We start from the raw sequence: 17,714 nt of genomic DNA, 5'->3' as shown, positions 1-17,714 counted from the left end.
ACAGAAGGTAGACCTTCCACTTTCTGCATCCCACAATGACCTTGGGTTCATACTCCCAGAGGGTTAAAGAATAGGAAAGCTATCAGGGGATGGGATGGGATACAGAGTTCTGGTGGTGGTAATTGTGTGGAGTTGTATCCCTCTAATCCTATGGTTTTGTCAGTTTTTCCTTTTTATAAATAAAATAAAAAAATAAATAAATAAAATCTTCCTCCCTGCAGGAAGGTCATCATATGATGATGAGGGGCTTGAACCTGAGTCAGCACACTGTAACATATGCACTCTACCTAGTGAATCACCACTCATTTATGCCTAATTTCACACAGGCACTGTTCCTCATGGCAGATTTCTTCTTCAATTATGTTGTTCCATTTGTACTGATATGTAGATCTAGGTGTATCTTTCTGGGATAGGTAAACTTGTCTAACCAGAATCTAACTGCAAAACAGTTCCCTACTCTAGGGAAATGTTCTCTGAATAATAAAGTGACTTTTTGTACCTGATGTATTCATATAACAAATGTGGTTTATGGTGAATATATGCTTTTCTTCCAGGATTTTATACATTTTGTATATGCTAGGTAGAGGGAATTATTTATTCAACTGTAAATAAAGATGAATGGGCTTCCTTAGTAGACAATATATTTGTGTGGGATATCATAGTAGATAACAGCAGACATTTATTTACTAAGTTGACATGTGAATGTTGAATTTTATTTATTCATTTTTCATGTTTAGGACTTCACCACTCTAGGCTTATTATTTTAGATAAAGGTAGGGGAAACAGCATAATGGATATGCAAAAACTGTCATGCCTATGGATCTGAGGTTCCAGGTTCCAGCCTGTGCACAATCATAAACCAGAGTTGAACATTGCTCTGATCTTATTCTCTCTGTCTCTCTCTCTCTCTGTGTCTCTTTCTTTCTACTCCCCTCTCTCCAGTTTTGTACATTAAGTAAAAAATAAAACTAAAAAGGCAGAGAAAGAAGAAAACAAACAAAACATCTTTAAATGCAGTGGGAACTCTGAAGTAGACACAGTTCACTATCACAGTTCACTATCACAGTTCACAGTTTACTCTGAAGTAAAGCAGTTCACTATCCAAATGTGCTATTCTTCTGATCCTCAACTAATTTTGCTTTTTTAATTATGACTGACAACTTATATATGTTCCCTGACCTGATCCTGTCCCTTATTAAGCTGTTATAAAATACCAAGATGTGTGATTGCTGCATAGTAAAGTAAGAAACTACCAAACTCTTTGAATTTCTATCAGCAATGAATGAGAATTTCTATTGTTCTACATTTGATCAGCATTTGATGTTGTCGTTGTCAGTATTCTAATTATTGGCCCTTTTTTTTTGTTTGTTTTTTGTTATGTTTTAATTTATTTCCACTAGAATTAATGACAGGGCTTGGTGCCTGTGTGATGAAACCACCAGTCTTTTTTTGTTTGTTTGTTTGTTTTGTTATCAGGGTTACTGTTGAGGCTGGGCATCTAAACCTGTACTATAAAGCCACTACAACCATTTCTTCTTCTTTTATTTCTTTATTATTTTCTATTTCATTTGATAGGACAGAGAGACATGGGGGGGCAGGAGATAGAGAAGGAGAAAGATAGACTCTGCTTCATCACTTAAGAAGCTTCAATCCTGCAGAGAGGAAGTAGACTTGAATCTAAGTCCTGTTCTCAACCCAGTGCACCACCACTCCCCCTGAATCCACCAGTCTTGGTGGTCCTTCCTTCCTTCCTTCCCCTCCCTCCCTCTTTCCTTCCTTCCTTTCCCTCTCTCCCTCCTTCCTTCCTTCCTTCCTTCCTTCCTTCCTTCCTTCCTTCCTTCCTTCCTTCCTTCCTTCCTTCCTTCCTTTGTTGGTATGCTTCTAGTTCTGCTTCTGGGATCCCTTCTGTTACATTGCTTGATGTTGTGGTCTATTTACATGGTCATTCTGTTACATTGGTTTGGTCTCACTCCCCCTGCCTCCGAGAGATTTTGGTTTAGTCCTTGCTAGTTTGGGTTTCTTCCTTCTCCCCGCCCCCTATCCTATGTTTTTCCTTGGTTCCTGGCTCTTCCGCCAGAGGAGAGAGAGGAAAGATAGAGAAGGACAAGATTGTGATTAGAGATAGATTAGATTGTGCTGTGTTCCACATCAATAAAGAAATACTGCTCTCTACTCAGCCATGAGTCCCTGTTCGTCTGTCTCCCGCGCTGCCAGCGAAGCTAGCCCGGCATACTGGCGCCCTGAACTTTGACTGGCATTTCTTCCTTCTTTCCTTCCTTTCTTCTTCCATTCCTTTCTTTTCAGGAAAGGGAGAAATTGAGAAGGTAGGGTGTGATAAGAGAGGGAAAGAGAAGGGACCAGATGGTGACGCACCAGGTTAAGCGCACATAGTAGGAAGTGTAAGCACTGGTGTAAGCACAGGTGCAAGGATCCTGGTTAGACCTACCTACAGGGAAATCACTTCACAAGCAGTAAAACAGGTCTGCAGGAGTCTTTCTCTCTCCCCTCCTCTATTTGCTACCTCCCCTCTCAATTTCTGTCTCATTCTCCCAAAAATGAAAAAAATGGCCACAGGAGCAGAGGATTTGTAGTGCAGGCACCGAGCCCCACTGATAACCCTGGAGGCAATAACAACAACAACAACAATAATAAATTAAAAAGAGAAGGAGAAGGAGAGGCAGAGACAGAGGCAGAGGCAGAGGCAGAGGCAGAGGCAGAGGCAGAGGCAGAGGCAGAGGCAGAGGCAGAGGCAGAGGCAGAGGCAGAGGCAGAGGCAGAGGCAGAGGGAGAGGGAGACACCATTTGTGATGTTCCCCCCTGCAATTAGGAACCAGGGGCTTGAATCACGGTCTTTGTACATGTTGACATACGTGCTCAACTGGATGTGCTACCCACTATTCCCCCCCAACCCAGGCCCTTATATTGGCTCTTTTATAGGGGTGTGTAGTAGTACCTGAATACTGTTCTAATTTTTTATTTTAATTTTTGTTCTAAGTGTTTATTACATTATTGCTCAGTTTTAAGAGTTATTTGTATTTTTTTTGTAATAATCCTTTATTAACTACGTTTCTTGCAAATACAATAGTATATCTTGTTTTTGGTCCTTTTGCATTCAGGTTCCTACGTGTATACTCTGCTTCCTGAAAGTTTATGTTCTGAGGATTGCCCAGGTATGGAAACATCTCAAATATAATTTCCTCAAATATGGCATTTGTTCCCTTCACTCTATCCTCTGATGGTTATTATCATAATATTATATAATCATTTTATTATCTTTAAAATAATAGCTCTAATATTTCAGAAATTCTATATTTTCATGTTTATTTTTCATATTTATTCACTTTTCCAAGTCTGGCCTTATGTATAGACATTTCATTGCTTTTAAACTTTTTCATTATAATGTATAACAGATTACTGTTTGCATATAGGGGATCTTTGTACTAATCTAATCTGTTGAATTATTTTATGTCTATAATGTATTTTCAGTTGACTATTTTGAATTTTCTATAACATGTAGGAAAATGTTAATTTTACTACCTATTTTCTAATTTTAAAAATAGAGCTGCATTAAGGGAGAGTGAGATTACTGAGAAGTGTTTGCTCATATTTTCATATTCCTTCTTGCTTGGTGTAATATTCTATTCAAGCCTGTATGAAACTCATTTGTTTACAGGGAAGCCCAGTCTGTCACAGTGAATGTGCAATTTAGATTTCCCTTCCATTGGTCATTAAAAATTTAACCCCTAACTCCACCAAACTGAGTCTTTTCCTTGGTAGTAAATACATAGTGAGTTACCTTGATTATTCCTGCCTACTATACCATTCTGTTTTCAACTAGGATTGAGGGATGTTTCAATAGCTCAGGTTACATTGACTTGTTCCCTCAGAATTTTTAGTCTACTTTTAGAGGTTGTAAATATTCATGAAATTCACAAAGACATGTATATTTAAGTTTTTTTTCCTCTCATTTAATTTCACATTTGTCAATTATTCTCTATCAGCTATGATTCAAGAATATTATTATTTATTCTTATAAAAATAGCCATTATGTTTTTTTATTGATTTCAGTCAATTTGAAAGCAGAATTCAAATCAATCATCTTTAGCATTTGAAACTTTTATCAGTAATTTTACTATATTTATCTCTATTTGCCTATAAACTGCTATGGAACAAAGCAGAAATTCTTAGATTTATTTAAATAAATTAATTTCATTTTTGTCTTTTCTTTACTAAGATGTTAACTTACTTAAACTCTTAGTGAAGAATATTTATAATAACTAAATTATTTATATTAAATGAATATAAATTTTACATATTATAATTTTAATAAGGAACTAAAATAATTCATTTTTTCCATTTTCATGCAGAATTTTGAAAGATTTACTGGCATGAGAAAAAGAATACAAAGGAGAGAGAAGAATTGTCACTCTGGCAAATGCAATGCTGTGGACTGAACTCTAGAACCCATGTTTGTAAGTTCAAAGTTCTAGTCACTGTGTTCTTATCTCAGGTATGCATTTTTTAAAATTTGTAGATAAATCTACTATTATTAATGTCCAGGTAATAGTTTTCTAATTTATGCCCTTTCACAGGTAGGTTATTATTATTATTATTATTTTCCTTTTCTCTCCCTGGGTTGTGATGAAATTGGATTTCAGAGCCCTCTGATCATCTTCTAACATTTCTCCCCTCTGGGAGTATGGATCAAATTTCTTTATGGGGTACAAATGGGTGGAAGGTCTGGCTTCTGTAATTGCTTCTCCATTAGATATAAGCATTGGAAAGGTTGATCCATACACCCTGCCAATTTCTACCTTTCTCTAGTGTACGCTGAAATTTTTATTGAATTATAAGAAACTGATAAATTATTTCATCATTTTTTAATCTATTTGTTTATTTCAACTAAGTGAGAATACTAGCCTGTATAGGGCAGGTAGCTGCTATCCTAACTAACTGCAGTGGAATATTCAACATGAAATTAAAGGTCTATAGCATGTTAACCAAGTAAGACATCAGCAGACCTTTGAACCTTATTAAATCATTTTTGAAAGAACCAAGTAACTCACAAAACTGTAACATTTCAGGATATTTATATATGAAATACCTGGAATAAGTACAATCAAAAAAAGAATAAAACAAGATTAAACTGAAAATACACATGACATAGAACCATTTTCTTAAGGAACTGTAGGGGACCTATAGAATGAAGGCAGGAATATTTATATAGCAAGACCAGAAAATGAAAGGACACCATTACATTGATGACAACAGATTAGAGAAAGTGAACATTACTGTATTACTGAGAGAAAATACAACTGTGTAAGTACAAAGAGGAGAGGGAGGAGGAAGATCACAAAAATCTGTAAGAAATCATTGTCTTAGACAGATGAATCATTTTCTTGTTTGCTCTTTCAAAAATTAAACTATGTCCTGCTTCATAAAAGGTTCTAAACTGACTTTTAAAATTCATAGGCAACAAAATCTATACAAAAATCAGGGAAGGAAAATAATGAGAGTGAAAAAAAGAAAAATAATAAAAATAAATTTGTAATAAATAAGTAAATAAATAATAAAAATGATGTGAGTGGGAATATATTAGTAAATAGCACACATGCCACTTGATCCTGTTCATGTTCCTAATAGCCAGAGTAAACAGAGACCATAATCTATAACAAGATTTCTGGAGGCCATAAGAAAAACCCAGCTGTCCACCAGAAACACATGAGTTGCAGCTTCAGTAAAATTTATCTTATAAGTTTTTAATCAAGAGAACAGACTGTGTAATGGAGTAGATGACACTTTCAATGTCATCTCTACAATAAATATGATATAAAATTTTGAGTGATGTTAACATAATATCCTTGTTTAGTCCAAATAGCAATTACATAAATATTCTAGAAAAAAATATGCAAATGGTCCCAGTAAGCCACTCCCAGATGGCCTGGTATATCTAAGAGTAAAATGTAGATTATCCAGAGAACATCATCATCATTTCCATTAGATAATCCTCAATAAATACTTTCACAAAAAAATCATACAGGAGAAAGTCTCACAATGTAGCCATTATTCACCTGGAAATAATCTGATAAATAATGTGTGTCTAGAAAATATAGCCAATTAATGACATACTTTATTAGTAATGTTACTCATGATTAAAACTTCTCTATTTCCCTTATTTTCTACTACTACCTTTTTTTAAATTATTACTATCCTTACTTCTGGAAGATATTCTACTTTATAGAATGGGGAAGGAATTATTGTTAAGTAAAGCTCCCTGGGCTGTTGTTTAGATTTTGATTATAAAGTAGCTCTGAAAATGGTATTAAAGAGAGTACAAGTATACCTATACTTACTAAAATATGTATCTCAATCAAAAATTCCAAAACTCCAGCCTCTAAGTAAGGTTTTGTTTTTCCACTGCACATGGAAACAGCACTGCTCCCCTAATAGAACTGTATCATCTGAGGGAGAACCTGTTTATAGTTAAGAGTTCAGAATTTTTTTTTTTTAAATTTACTACACTAGTGTGGTGCCTGAACAACATTAAGAAGGCAACTCACAAAACTGACAAAAATTCAGATTACTTAAAATAGAAAATGTTACAGTAGTTGAGATGTGCATGCCAACTATAGAACTTAATGTAGCATATTATACAAGGTTCTCTAACCCATGATCTTGATACTCACATGTAAGTTGTAGTAATAAAACATTACCTCAGATCAGCAGCTTTCCCTGTCTTGTTAATGCACATAACTTCTCTGGTCTGATATCCAATCTGGATGTCCCAATATTTGTTCTCTTGTCGGTTCTGTCTGTTTCTGTTTCTCTTTTTCTTGATAAGTTCTCTGGCCTCAGGATCCTTCACTCCTTTTCCTCTATCCTTTTCCCGTTCTTTGTTCTTTCCTTGTCTCCTTGCTTGTCTTGCTTGTCTTGAGTGGGGCATGGAGCATGTGTTCCAGGGACCCACTTGCAAGCTGTACATGCTCTCTTCAGCTTCACATGGACCAAATTGGCACACCTGAAATTCTGTCAGGTTTGGGCAACCAGAGCCTCCAAATTGTGGAGGTGCCACCACATGTCGTGTGCGGTGTTGGAGCCCACTACCACAAGTCTTGGAACATTCTGACCAAGCAGAAAACTCAGATACAATGCAATCTTGCTGGCAGGGTATGAGGCAGGCCTGTTCCAGGAGAGGTTTGGGCTCAAAATACTCACAAATGATATCCTCTGCAGGAATGTCTTTTTCTTTCTGGATGCATGTTATCTCTCTTACTTGAATGCCTTCTTCCCCTTTAATACACTCAAGTGGTTTTTCCAGGCTTCTGGAAATTACAGGCTGGCAATGATTCCAAGGTCCCAGCCTCCAATCATACAACTCTTTGTGCCAGTCACAAACTTTAAAACAATTCTGTTGGTTACTGGGTCTCTCGGCCTGCTTACAGTTTGTATGTAATGTTGTCCATCCTTCTACATGAGCACACCACACAGCCCGGGTTTGAATGCCTCCTGGACCACATTCATCTCCCATGCATCGACCCCAAGGACCTAAAAATAATACAAGAATTAACACTGCTACTAGGATAAAACTACATATCATGTCATCTTCTAGAAAGTCATCTCAAGACCTAGTACTTTAACTTCCCTGAAGTGCTGTGAAAGTAGGTCTTTATTCATGACTGTTAGAAAGCAATGATCTGCTCGCAGTATTTCTGAAAAAGAACTGTGTCACAGAGTTTATAAAAGGTAACCACTGGTACAATTTCTTCTTGGGTGCTTTTGGGATTACTAAAAATTTGCTTTTATTCATTTCCCTAAATTTAGCTTGGTTGAGAACCTTTGCTCATAAAGGACAGCAAAAATTGGTCACTGTGAAAATAAACTTATTATTCTTGCTTCATAAATTCATTTTAGTAACTAGCAAACAAAATGCATTTTTTTGGAGAAGAACTTCATCTCCTAAGAACTTTTTTTTTATGGAGTAATTTAAAAAAAATTATTATTCCAAAACTGAACCAAGAAGAACTACAAAATCTAAATGCACCAATAACAGACAAAGAAATTGAAACTGTTATTAAGAATCTCCCCAACAACAAAAGTCCTGGACCAGATGGATTCACAAACGAATTCTACAAAACTTTCAGGAAACAGTTAGTACCCATACTTCTTAAGCTATTCCATAAGATTGAAGAAACAGGAATACTCCCTTCCACCTTCTATGAAGCCAACATCACCCTGATACCAAAAGCTGATAGGGAAAGAACAAAAAAGGAAAACTACAGACCAATATCTCTGATGAACATAGATGCCAAAATATTAAACAAGATCTTGGCCAACCGGATACAGCAACATATCAAAAAGATTGTTCATCATGACCAAGTGGGATTCATCCCAGGAATGCAAGGCTGGTTCAACATCCGTAAGTCAGTCAATGTCATTCACCACATCAATAAAAGCAAAGCCAAAAACCACATGATTATCTCAATAGATACAGAGAAAACCTTTGACAAAATCCAACACCCATTCATGCTCAAAACTCTACAAAAATGGGAATAGATGGGAAATTCCTCAAGATAGTGGAGTCTATATATAGCAAACCTACAGCCAACATCATACTCAATGGACAGAAGCTGAAAGCATTCCCCCTCAGATAAGGGACTAGACAGGGCTGTCCACTGTCACTGTTACTCTTCAACATAATATTGGAAGTTCTTGCCATAGCAATCAGGCAAGAGAAAGAAATCAAAGGAATACAGATTGGAAGGGAAGAAGTCAAGCTCTCACTATTTGCAGATGAAATGATAGTATACATAGAAAGACCTAACGAATCCAGTAGAAAATTACTGGAAGTTATTATGCAATATAGCAAGGTATCAGGCTACAAAATCAGTGTACAAAAATCAGTGGCATTTCTTTATGCAAACAGTAAATCTGAAGAAGAAGACATCCAGAAGTCACTCCCATTTACTGTTTCAGCAAAATCAATCAAATAACTAGGAATAAAGTTGACCAAAGAAGTGAAAGACTTGTATGCTGAAAACTATGTGTCGCTACTCAAGGAAATAGAAACTGATACCAAGAAATAGAAAGATATCCCATGCTCATGGATTGGAAGAATAAATATCATCAAAATGAATATTCTCCCCAGAGCCATATACAAATTTAATGCAATACCCATCAAAGTTCCATCAAGCTTCTTTAAGAGAATAGAACAAACACTACAATCATTTATCTGGAACCTGAAAACACCTAGAATTGCCAAAACCATCTTGAGGAAAAGAAACAGAAATGGAGGCATCACACTCCCAGACCTTAAACTATATTATAAAGCCATCATCATCAAAACAGCATGGTACTGGAACAAAAATAGGCACACAGACCAGTGGAACAGAATTGAAAGCCCAGAAATAAATCCCAACACCTATGGGCATCTAATCTTTGATAAGGGTGCCCAAAGCATTAAATGGGAAAAGGAGACTCTCTTCAACAAATGGTGCTGGGAAAACTGGGTTGAAACTTGCAGAAGAATGAAATTGAACCACTTTATCTCACCAGAAACAAAAATCAACTCCAAATGCATCAAAGACCTAGATGTCAGACCAGAAACAATCAAATACTTAGAGGAAGACATTGGTAAAACACTTTCCCACCTACACCTCAAGGACATCTTTGATGAATCAAACCCAATTGCAAGGGAGACTAAAGCAGAAACAAACCAATGGGACTACATCAAATTGAAAAGCTTCTGCACATCCAAAGAAACTATTAAACAAACAATGTGACCCCTCACAGAATGGGAGAAGATCTTCACATGCCAGATATCTGACAAGAAACTAAGCACCAAAATATATAAAGAGCTCAGCAAACTTAGCACCAAAAAAGCAAATGACCCCATCCAAAAATGGGCAGAGGATATGAACAAAACATTCACATCAGAGGAGATCCAAAAGGCTAACAAACATATGAAAAACTGCTCTAGGTCACTGATTGTCAGAGAAATGCAAATTAAGACAACACTAAGATACCACCTCACTCCTGTAAGAATGGCATACATCAAAAGGACAGCAGCAACAAATGTTGGAGAGGTTGTGGGGACAGAGGAACCCTTTTACATTGCTGGTGGGAATGTAAATTGGTACAGCTTCTGTGGAGAGCAGTCTGGAAAACTCTCAGAAGGCTAGACATGGACCTTCCATATGATCCAGTAATTCCTCTCCTGGGGTTATACCCCAAGGACTCCATAACACCCAACCAAAATGAGGTATGTACTCCTATGTTCATAGCAGCACAATTCATAATAGCTAAAACCTGGAAGCAACCCAGGTGCCCAACAACAGATGAGTGGCTGAGAAAGCTGTGGTATATATACACAATGGAATACTATGCAGCTATCAAGAACAATGAATCCACCTTCTCTGACCCATCTTGGACAGAGCTAGAAGGAATTATGTTAAGTGAACTAAATCAGAAAGATAAAGATGAGTAAGGGATGATCCCACTCATCAACAGAAGTTGAGTAGGAAGATCTGAAAGGGAAACTAAAATCAGGACCTGATCAAATTGTAGGTAGGGCACCAAAGTAAAAACCCTGTGGTGAGGGGCAGCTTCCTGGGCCAGTGGGGGGTGGGAGTGGGTGGGAGTCTTTTGGTGGTGGGAATGGTGGTTATGTACACTCCTAGTAAAATATAAATATAAAAATTTATAAATTTATAAAGACATATAAATCAGTAGTTAATTAATATGAGAGGGGGAAAATCAGTTGTACGTCTCAAAGTTTTTCAAAACACTAACTGAATCTTTTTAATATATAGGATGTGAATTTGATATGCAGACTCTCTCAAAAGCCTAGACCAAGTAGATTAGAAGCATCCAGTAGCACAGCTATATACAAGATACTGGATACTATACAGGAAACCGTAACAAAAGGACTTTTCAAAGTTAACCCAATTACCAAATAATGTGATGATAACATTAACTATCGATTGTCTTTTTGAACCCTAAGACAGCAGGAACCTCACATCTCCACTAGACCCTATTTCCCCCAGTCCTGGAACCCTTGGATAGGGCCCACTTTCCCGTATGCGTCTCCCTATCCATACCAAATAATATTGCATCCACTGTTCACAACCTAACCAACGCAACGATTGCCATCTCAACATGCTTCACCTCAGACTGTTTCCAGAGACTTCAAGTGTGGAATGACAACCCTTCCGCTTCATTACTTGGGTTAGACCTTTCCTTTTATAGTACACTCTAATTTCATCTCAGGTGGTTCACCTTCTAACAAAGTCCCATAACCTAGATATATACCAGTTTCTGTGAGAGAGAGCTTATGTTCACACGTATCCATAAACTACTGCAAAATATATACCTGAAAGCAGAAGTACACTAGAGTTTGCAGTGAGTACCTCCCTAACACTTCCTCTCCACTATTCCAAGCTTTGGGTCCATGATTGCTCAACAATTTGTTTGGCTTCGTATGTTAACTCTCTTTTCAATCACCAGGTTCCAGATGCCACCAGAATGCTGGCCAGGCTTCCCTGGATTGAAGACCCCACCAATGTGTCCTGGAGCTCAGCTTCCTCAGAGACACACCTTACTAGGGAAAGAGAGGCAGACTGGGAGTATGGACTGACCAGTCAACGCCCATGTTCAGCGGGGAAGCAATTACAGAAGCCAGACCTTCTACCTTCTGCAACCCTCAGTGACCCTGGGTCCATGCTCCCAGAGGGCTAGAGAATGGGAAAGTATTTGGGAGGGGATGGGTTAAGGAGATTGTGTGGTGGGAATTGTGTGGAGTTGTACCTCTCCTACCTTATGGTTTTGTTCATTATTCCTTTCTTAAATAAAAAAATTTAAAAAAATTATTATTATTATTTTTATAGAGGCAGAAAGAAATACAGAAGAGATAAAGAGGAAGAGAGAATGAGGTATCTTCAATAATTTCCTTCACCCTGCAGATGGGAACTGGGGGCTTGAACCAGGGTCCTTGCTCACTATAACATGTGCACTCAACCCACTGAACCACCATCTCGCCCCTGGGATAATTATTTTTGAGAACACACTCTTTGGTTCCTCATTCTCTATAGCTCTATACCAAGACTGGAAGAGTTTAAAAGTTGTATATGGGGACTGGGTAGTAGCACAACGTATTATGCACACATTTCTATGCATTAAACCCTGGTTCTAACTCTTGGCTTGCACCTGCAAGGAGGGGAGGTGGTGGCTTACAGGCGGTGAAATAGTTCTGTGGGTGTCTCTCTTTCTTATCTTTCCTCTCCTTCTCTCTCTCTCAGTCTCTCTCAAGCAGAAAAAAAAATCGCGGGGGTAGGGCAGTAGCCATTGAGTTAAGTGCACAGAGCGCCAAGTGCAAGGACCAGCGAAAGGATCTTGGTTTGAGCCCCTTGCAGGGGAGTCAATTCACAGGCTGTGAAGCAGGTCTGCAGGTGTCTTTCTCTGCCCCTCTCTGTCTTTCCCTCTTCTCTCGATTTCTCTCTGTCCTATCCAACAACAAACGATATCAACAACAACAATAATAACCACAACAAGGCTACAACAAGGGAAACAAAAGGGGGTGGGGAATGGCCTCCAGGAGCAGTGGAGTAATTGTGCTAGCCAGCATGGAGCCCCAACAATAAATCTGCTAAAATAAAAAATAAAAATAAGGTTGTTTATGAGTGTTTTGCATTCCACTAGGGGAAGATTTGTACTTCACAGTAAAGATTTTCATTTAAGTGCTATCTCAAATTTATCCCCAAATTAAATTTCCTCATTTCCTCAATTAACTATTAGGATTTAAAAAAAAAGTGTGACTTCCTGAACATGGGGTGATTGCTTGGGCCTTTATCAATGTGCTCATTTTATAGATATGAAATGTGGAGATTATAGAGATATTTTAAGGATGTTCAAGTTGTGGCTCTAATAGGAAATGCGGGCTATTTGGCTTACAACTCTTTTTTAGCATAGACTGAAACCCACTAGTACTTAAATATTATTTCTTTTTTGAGGTAGTGTGTTTTTTCAGTACATTAAAGTATAAATCTCAGATTGCGTAATTGAGAATGATAGTGTTTCAGAGTTGGTGGTGTATATGTGTGTTGTGTATGTGTTTTACCAGAGTACTTCTCAGCTCTGGTTTGAGGTGTTGGGGGGTGAGGGGTTGAACCCCAGACTTCAAAGCCTCAGGCAAGAAAGTCTCTTTGCATAACCATTATGCTATCTCCACCACCCTTAGAGTTTAAAGAAATATAAATATCACAGATTACAAGTTTCCCAAAATAAGAATTTGAGTAATTATTTGATTTAGACTAGAGTCATCTTCAATAGGTTGTGAGGGAAATTGAGAAGCTAGGATAACCTTGGGCTCCAGTTTCCCAATATGGACCTATTTCATTTTCTTATTTTCTGCTTCCATAAGAATACTGTGATTTAATCTTATACATACTGAAGTAATACATACAATTTTGTCTCACAAAAGACTTCTGTTGTAAATTGTAAAACACTAGATTAGAGCAATTGGTGCACTTTATGCATGAGAACAAACACAAAAGGGGAAGTAATTCAACAAGTCCACATTTTGAATAACAAAAGCATCCCGAGTTCCAGATTACATTTCTGACTTCTATTTCTTATCTATCCTAGATCTTAGCATTTGAGGTTTAGACATTTTGAATCAAAAGAATCTACAAAGAAGAAAAAATATGAATGATATGTTTATATTTAACATACTTAATTTAACTCAATTTTGTTTAACAAGAAAGATGCTTACAATTTGATAATATTAACTACTTAAAGTGTTATAATAGAGTTGAAAAGAGATTGACTACAAATACTATGCTAATCATTATTGCATGAAAATTAGTATTATGTATTTGGCATACCATAATGCCATGAAATTAAGTAAACATTTTATTGTATCTTTTAGATAGGCAGTATGTTATTTTTTAAAAACTTTTTTTTACTTTTTATTTTTTTCCTTTTTGTTGCCCTTGTTGTTTATAATTGCTGTTATTATTGTTGTTGTTATTGCTGTCGTTGTTGTTGGATAGGACAGAGTTTGCAATGTGAATATAAGAATACTCAGGCTCTGGATATTATTGCTTAATGAGGAAATCTCATATACCAACTGTTTATCCTCCAGGAAAACAAAAGCTATAAAGCAGAACTAAACACTTGTTCTTAAATTAAATGAATTCCCCTAGACAAGATAATGACTGGTTAACCTTTTACACTCTTCTAAACTAATTTTTAACAAAATCTCCAGACTTAAGTATATTATAAAATAAAAGTGGTTACTTGGGATACTGGTTGCTTTATAAGCAACTTGTGGTTTACTCACCTTAAATAGGGGAGAAAAGGAGAGAGAAAAAATGTTTATGCATAGAGACTCATATACCTGAGGCTATGAGGTACCAGATCCAATCCCTTTCCCTAACCATAAGCCAGAGCTATGTAATGCTCCGGTCAGAAAAAGAGAGAAAATTTTTTATATATAGTTTTAATATATTCATGTCTTCTAAGCCATGGATATCATAATTTTAATTTGATTACTGATTTAATTGTATGCAAAATATCTGTTTATGACAATATATAGAATATAACATAAAAAACCAAAAATCTTACAAAAGTACTTCACTTGTTTTCTGCAACAATTTTTTATTATGATTTTTTATTTTCATGACTGACTGTGAATTAATTTGCTTAGTTAATTTGTTCAGAAAAAAAGATTATATACTTTTTGACTCTGAGCATCCAAGGGAATACATTGTTGATGTGAATAGCAGCAGAGAGAAATTGAGCTCAAAAAACTTACAGGAGGGCACATGTCTTGCTATATGTGGAGTCCATGTTTGAGCCCCACCACCACACAGAAGTATCACCTCACTGGGAAAAATGCTGAAGTACTTTTTTTTTCTCTCTCTCTCTGTCTTGCTTTATCTGAAATTAAAAAAAGAAAGAAAGAAAGAAAGAAAGAAAGAAAGAAAGAAAGAAAGAAAGAAAGAAAGAAAGAAAGAAAAGTAAAACTTGGTCCAATAACAATGGAGTTGTTTGCAAGTGAAATCCCTATGCTTAAAAAAAAATGAAAAGGAAAGAAAACGTCTATACTATTTTTATGTACACTGGCAATGAGCAAACATTGCTAAAGTTTACTTAGATAACTAGGAAAAGCATACTTTATAAAATACAAATACATTTCAATTTCCATTTCAACAATATTATCATAGATTCCTATTAACCAACTATTTACAGATAACACTTCTGGACTTATTTCATTTCAAATGTGTTTACATTGAGTACCAGAAGATAGAATATCTTAAGAAAATTCCATGACAATCTATAAAAATATGCATTGAGCCTAGAAGAAAATAAAATGCATGGAGGCACTAGCAAAGTAGATGTGGCAATATAATCACATCTGAATCTAGAAAAAACCTGTTCACTTTGCTGGATTTAACTGGTGTCTTATCTTTTCATTGCACCTTGCATATTGCATGTGCATTCAATTAACAGGCCTCTTGAAAGAAAAGATTCTGACCACTATTCACCATATATATATCCTTCAAGCACTCTTAAAATGTTGACTAATAAATGTTGTAATAGCCAAAACATGGAAGCAACCCAGGTGTCCAACAACAGATGAGTGGCTGAGCAAGTTGTGGTATATATACACAATGGAATACTACTCAGCTGTAAAAAATGGTGACTTCACCGTTTTCAGCCAATCTTGGATGGACCTTGAAAAAATCATGTTGAGTGAAATAAGTCAGAAACAGAAGGATGAATATGGGATGATCTCACTCTCAGGCCGAAGTTGAAAAACAAGATTAGAAAAGAAAACACAAGTCGAACCTGAAATGGAATTGAAGTATTACACCAAAGTAAAAGACTCTGGGGTGGGTGGGTGGGGAGAATACAGGTCCATGAAAGAAGATGAATGACATAGTGGGGGTTGTATTGTTTAATGGGAATCTGGGGAATATTATGCATGTACAAACTATTGTATTTACTGTTGAATGTAAAACATTAATTCCCCAATAAAGTAATAAATTATTTAAAAAAAATGTTGACTAAAAAATTAAATGTATTTATAATTGCACTTGACTACAAAGAATTCTTAACTTTATGAGCTATCATATTTCAGCAAGTATATATGTTTTAAAGTGCCATCTGGGGCTGGGGAGACAGCATAATGATTAAGCAAAAGACTTCCATGCCTGAGGCTCCAAAATCCTAGCTTTAATCCCCAGCACCATGATAAAGGAGAACTGTGCAATGTTTTGGTAGCTCTCTGTGTATCTTTCTCTTTGCCATTAAAAATAAGTAAACCCGGCTCCCCACCTGTAGGGTAGTCACTTCACAATCAATTGGTGAAGCAGGTCTGAAGGTATCTATCTTTCTCTCCCCCTCTCTGTCTTCCCCCCCCCTCCGTTTCTCTCTGTCCTATCCAACAACAACATCAATAACAACAACAATAATAACTACAACAATAAAACAACAAGGGAATAAATAAATATAAAAAATAAGTAAATCAATATTTTTTAAAGTGCAATTTGATGGTGGCAGCAGCAGTGGTGGTGGTGGTGAGAGTTGTATGTGTGTGTGTGTGTGTGTACACTTTGTAACAAAAAGAGAGGAAAGCAGGAAGCAGGTTTACTATTTTTGTTTTTCTTCCACCAGGGTTATTGCTGGGGCATGGTGCCTGCACTACAAATCCACTGCTCCTAGAGGCTTTTTTTTTTCTCCTTTTGTTGCCCTTGTTTGTTTGTTTTTTGTGTGTTTAATTTTTTTTAATTTTTAATATTTATTTATTTATTTTCCCTTGTGTTGCCCCTGTTGTTTTTTATAATTGTTGTAGTTATTATTGTTGTTACTGATGTCTTTGCTGTTAGATAGGACAGAGAAATGTAGAGAGAAGGGCAAGACAGAGAGGGGGAAAGAAAGAAACCTGCAGACCTGCTTCACCACCTGTGAAGCGACTCCCCTACATGTGGGGAGCCAGGGCTGGAACCAAGATCCTTAGCCAGTCCTTGTGCTTTGCACCACATGTGCTTAACTGCTGTGGTACCACCCGCCTCCCTGTTGCCCTTATTGTTATTGCTATTATTGTTGTTGTTATGGCTGTCATTGTTGTTGGATAGGATAGAGAGAAATTGAGGGAGGAGGGGAAGACAGTGAAGAGGAGTGAAAGATAGACACCTGCAGCTTTCACCACTTGTAAAGCCACCCCTGGAGGTGGACAGCCAGGGGCTCGAACCTGGGTCCTTACCACAGTCCTTAAGCTTCACGCCATGTGTGCTTAAGCTGATGCGCGACTGCCAGACCCCCAGTTTATTGGTTTTCAAGGCTTTCTTTATTGTACTCATTAAGAATAGCATAAGGGAGCATAAAATTTAGGAGATAATTGAACAAAAGAAATGACAGCCAATTTTCAGAATATTTAAATTATATAAAATCTCTTTTGAATGGGAATATACTCCTGCATACAGATTTATATTATTAGGTTTATTCAGTATTATATAAAAATACTTCTAGGAAAAATATTTCTAGGATGTAGATAAATAGATACACCTAAAATATTTAACTTGGCATATTTTATGTAAATGAAGAATTGAAAGCTGGATGTTTTAATCTGATATATATATATATATATATATATATATATATATATATATATATATATTTAGAGCAACTGTTTATATGCCCAAATATTTAGGTAA

At 36.6% G+C, this 17,714-nt stretch overlaps 1 protein-coding gene across 1 annotated transcript in view; it reads right to left on the bottom strand.

Moving 5' to 3' along the window:
• THSD7A (thrombospondin type 1 domain containing 7A) overlaps nucleotides 1–17,714 on the bottom strand; it is a 581,601-nt gene that overhangs the window by 350,459 nt on the left and 213,428 nt on the right. The window contains exon 2 of the mRNA XM_007536219.3: nucleotides 6,714–7,545. Within this exon, the coding sequence (XP_007536281.2) occupies nucleotides 6,714–7,545 (832 nt within the window). The remainder of the gene's footprint in view (nucleotides 1–6,713; nucleotides 7,546–17,714) is intronic.

This window comes from Erinaceus europaeus, chromosome 8 (assembly GCF_950295315.1).
Source record: "Erinaceus europaeus chromosome 8, mEriEur2.1, whole genome shotgun sequence".
Classification (NCBI taxonomy): domain Eukaryota; kingdom Metazoa; phylum Chordata; class Mammalia; order Eulipotyphla; family Erinaceidae; genus Erinaceus; species Erinaceus europaeus.
This window is presented reverse-complemented; position numbering and strand designations above follow the sequence as displayed.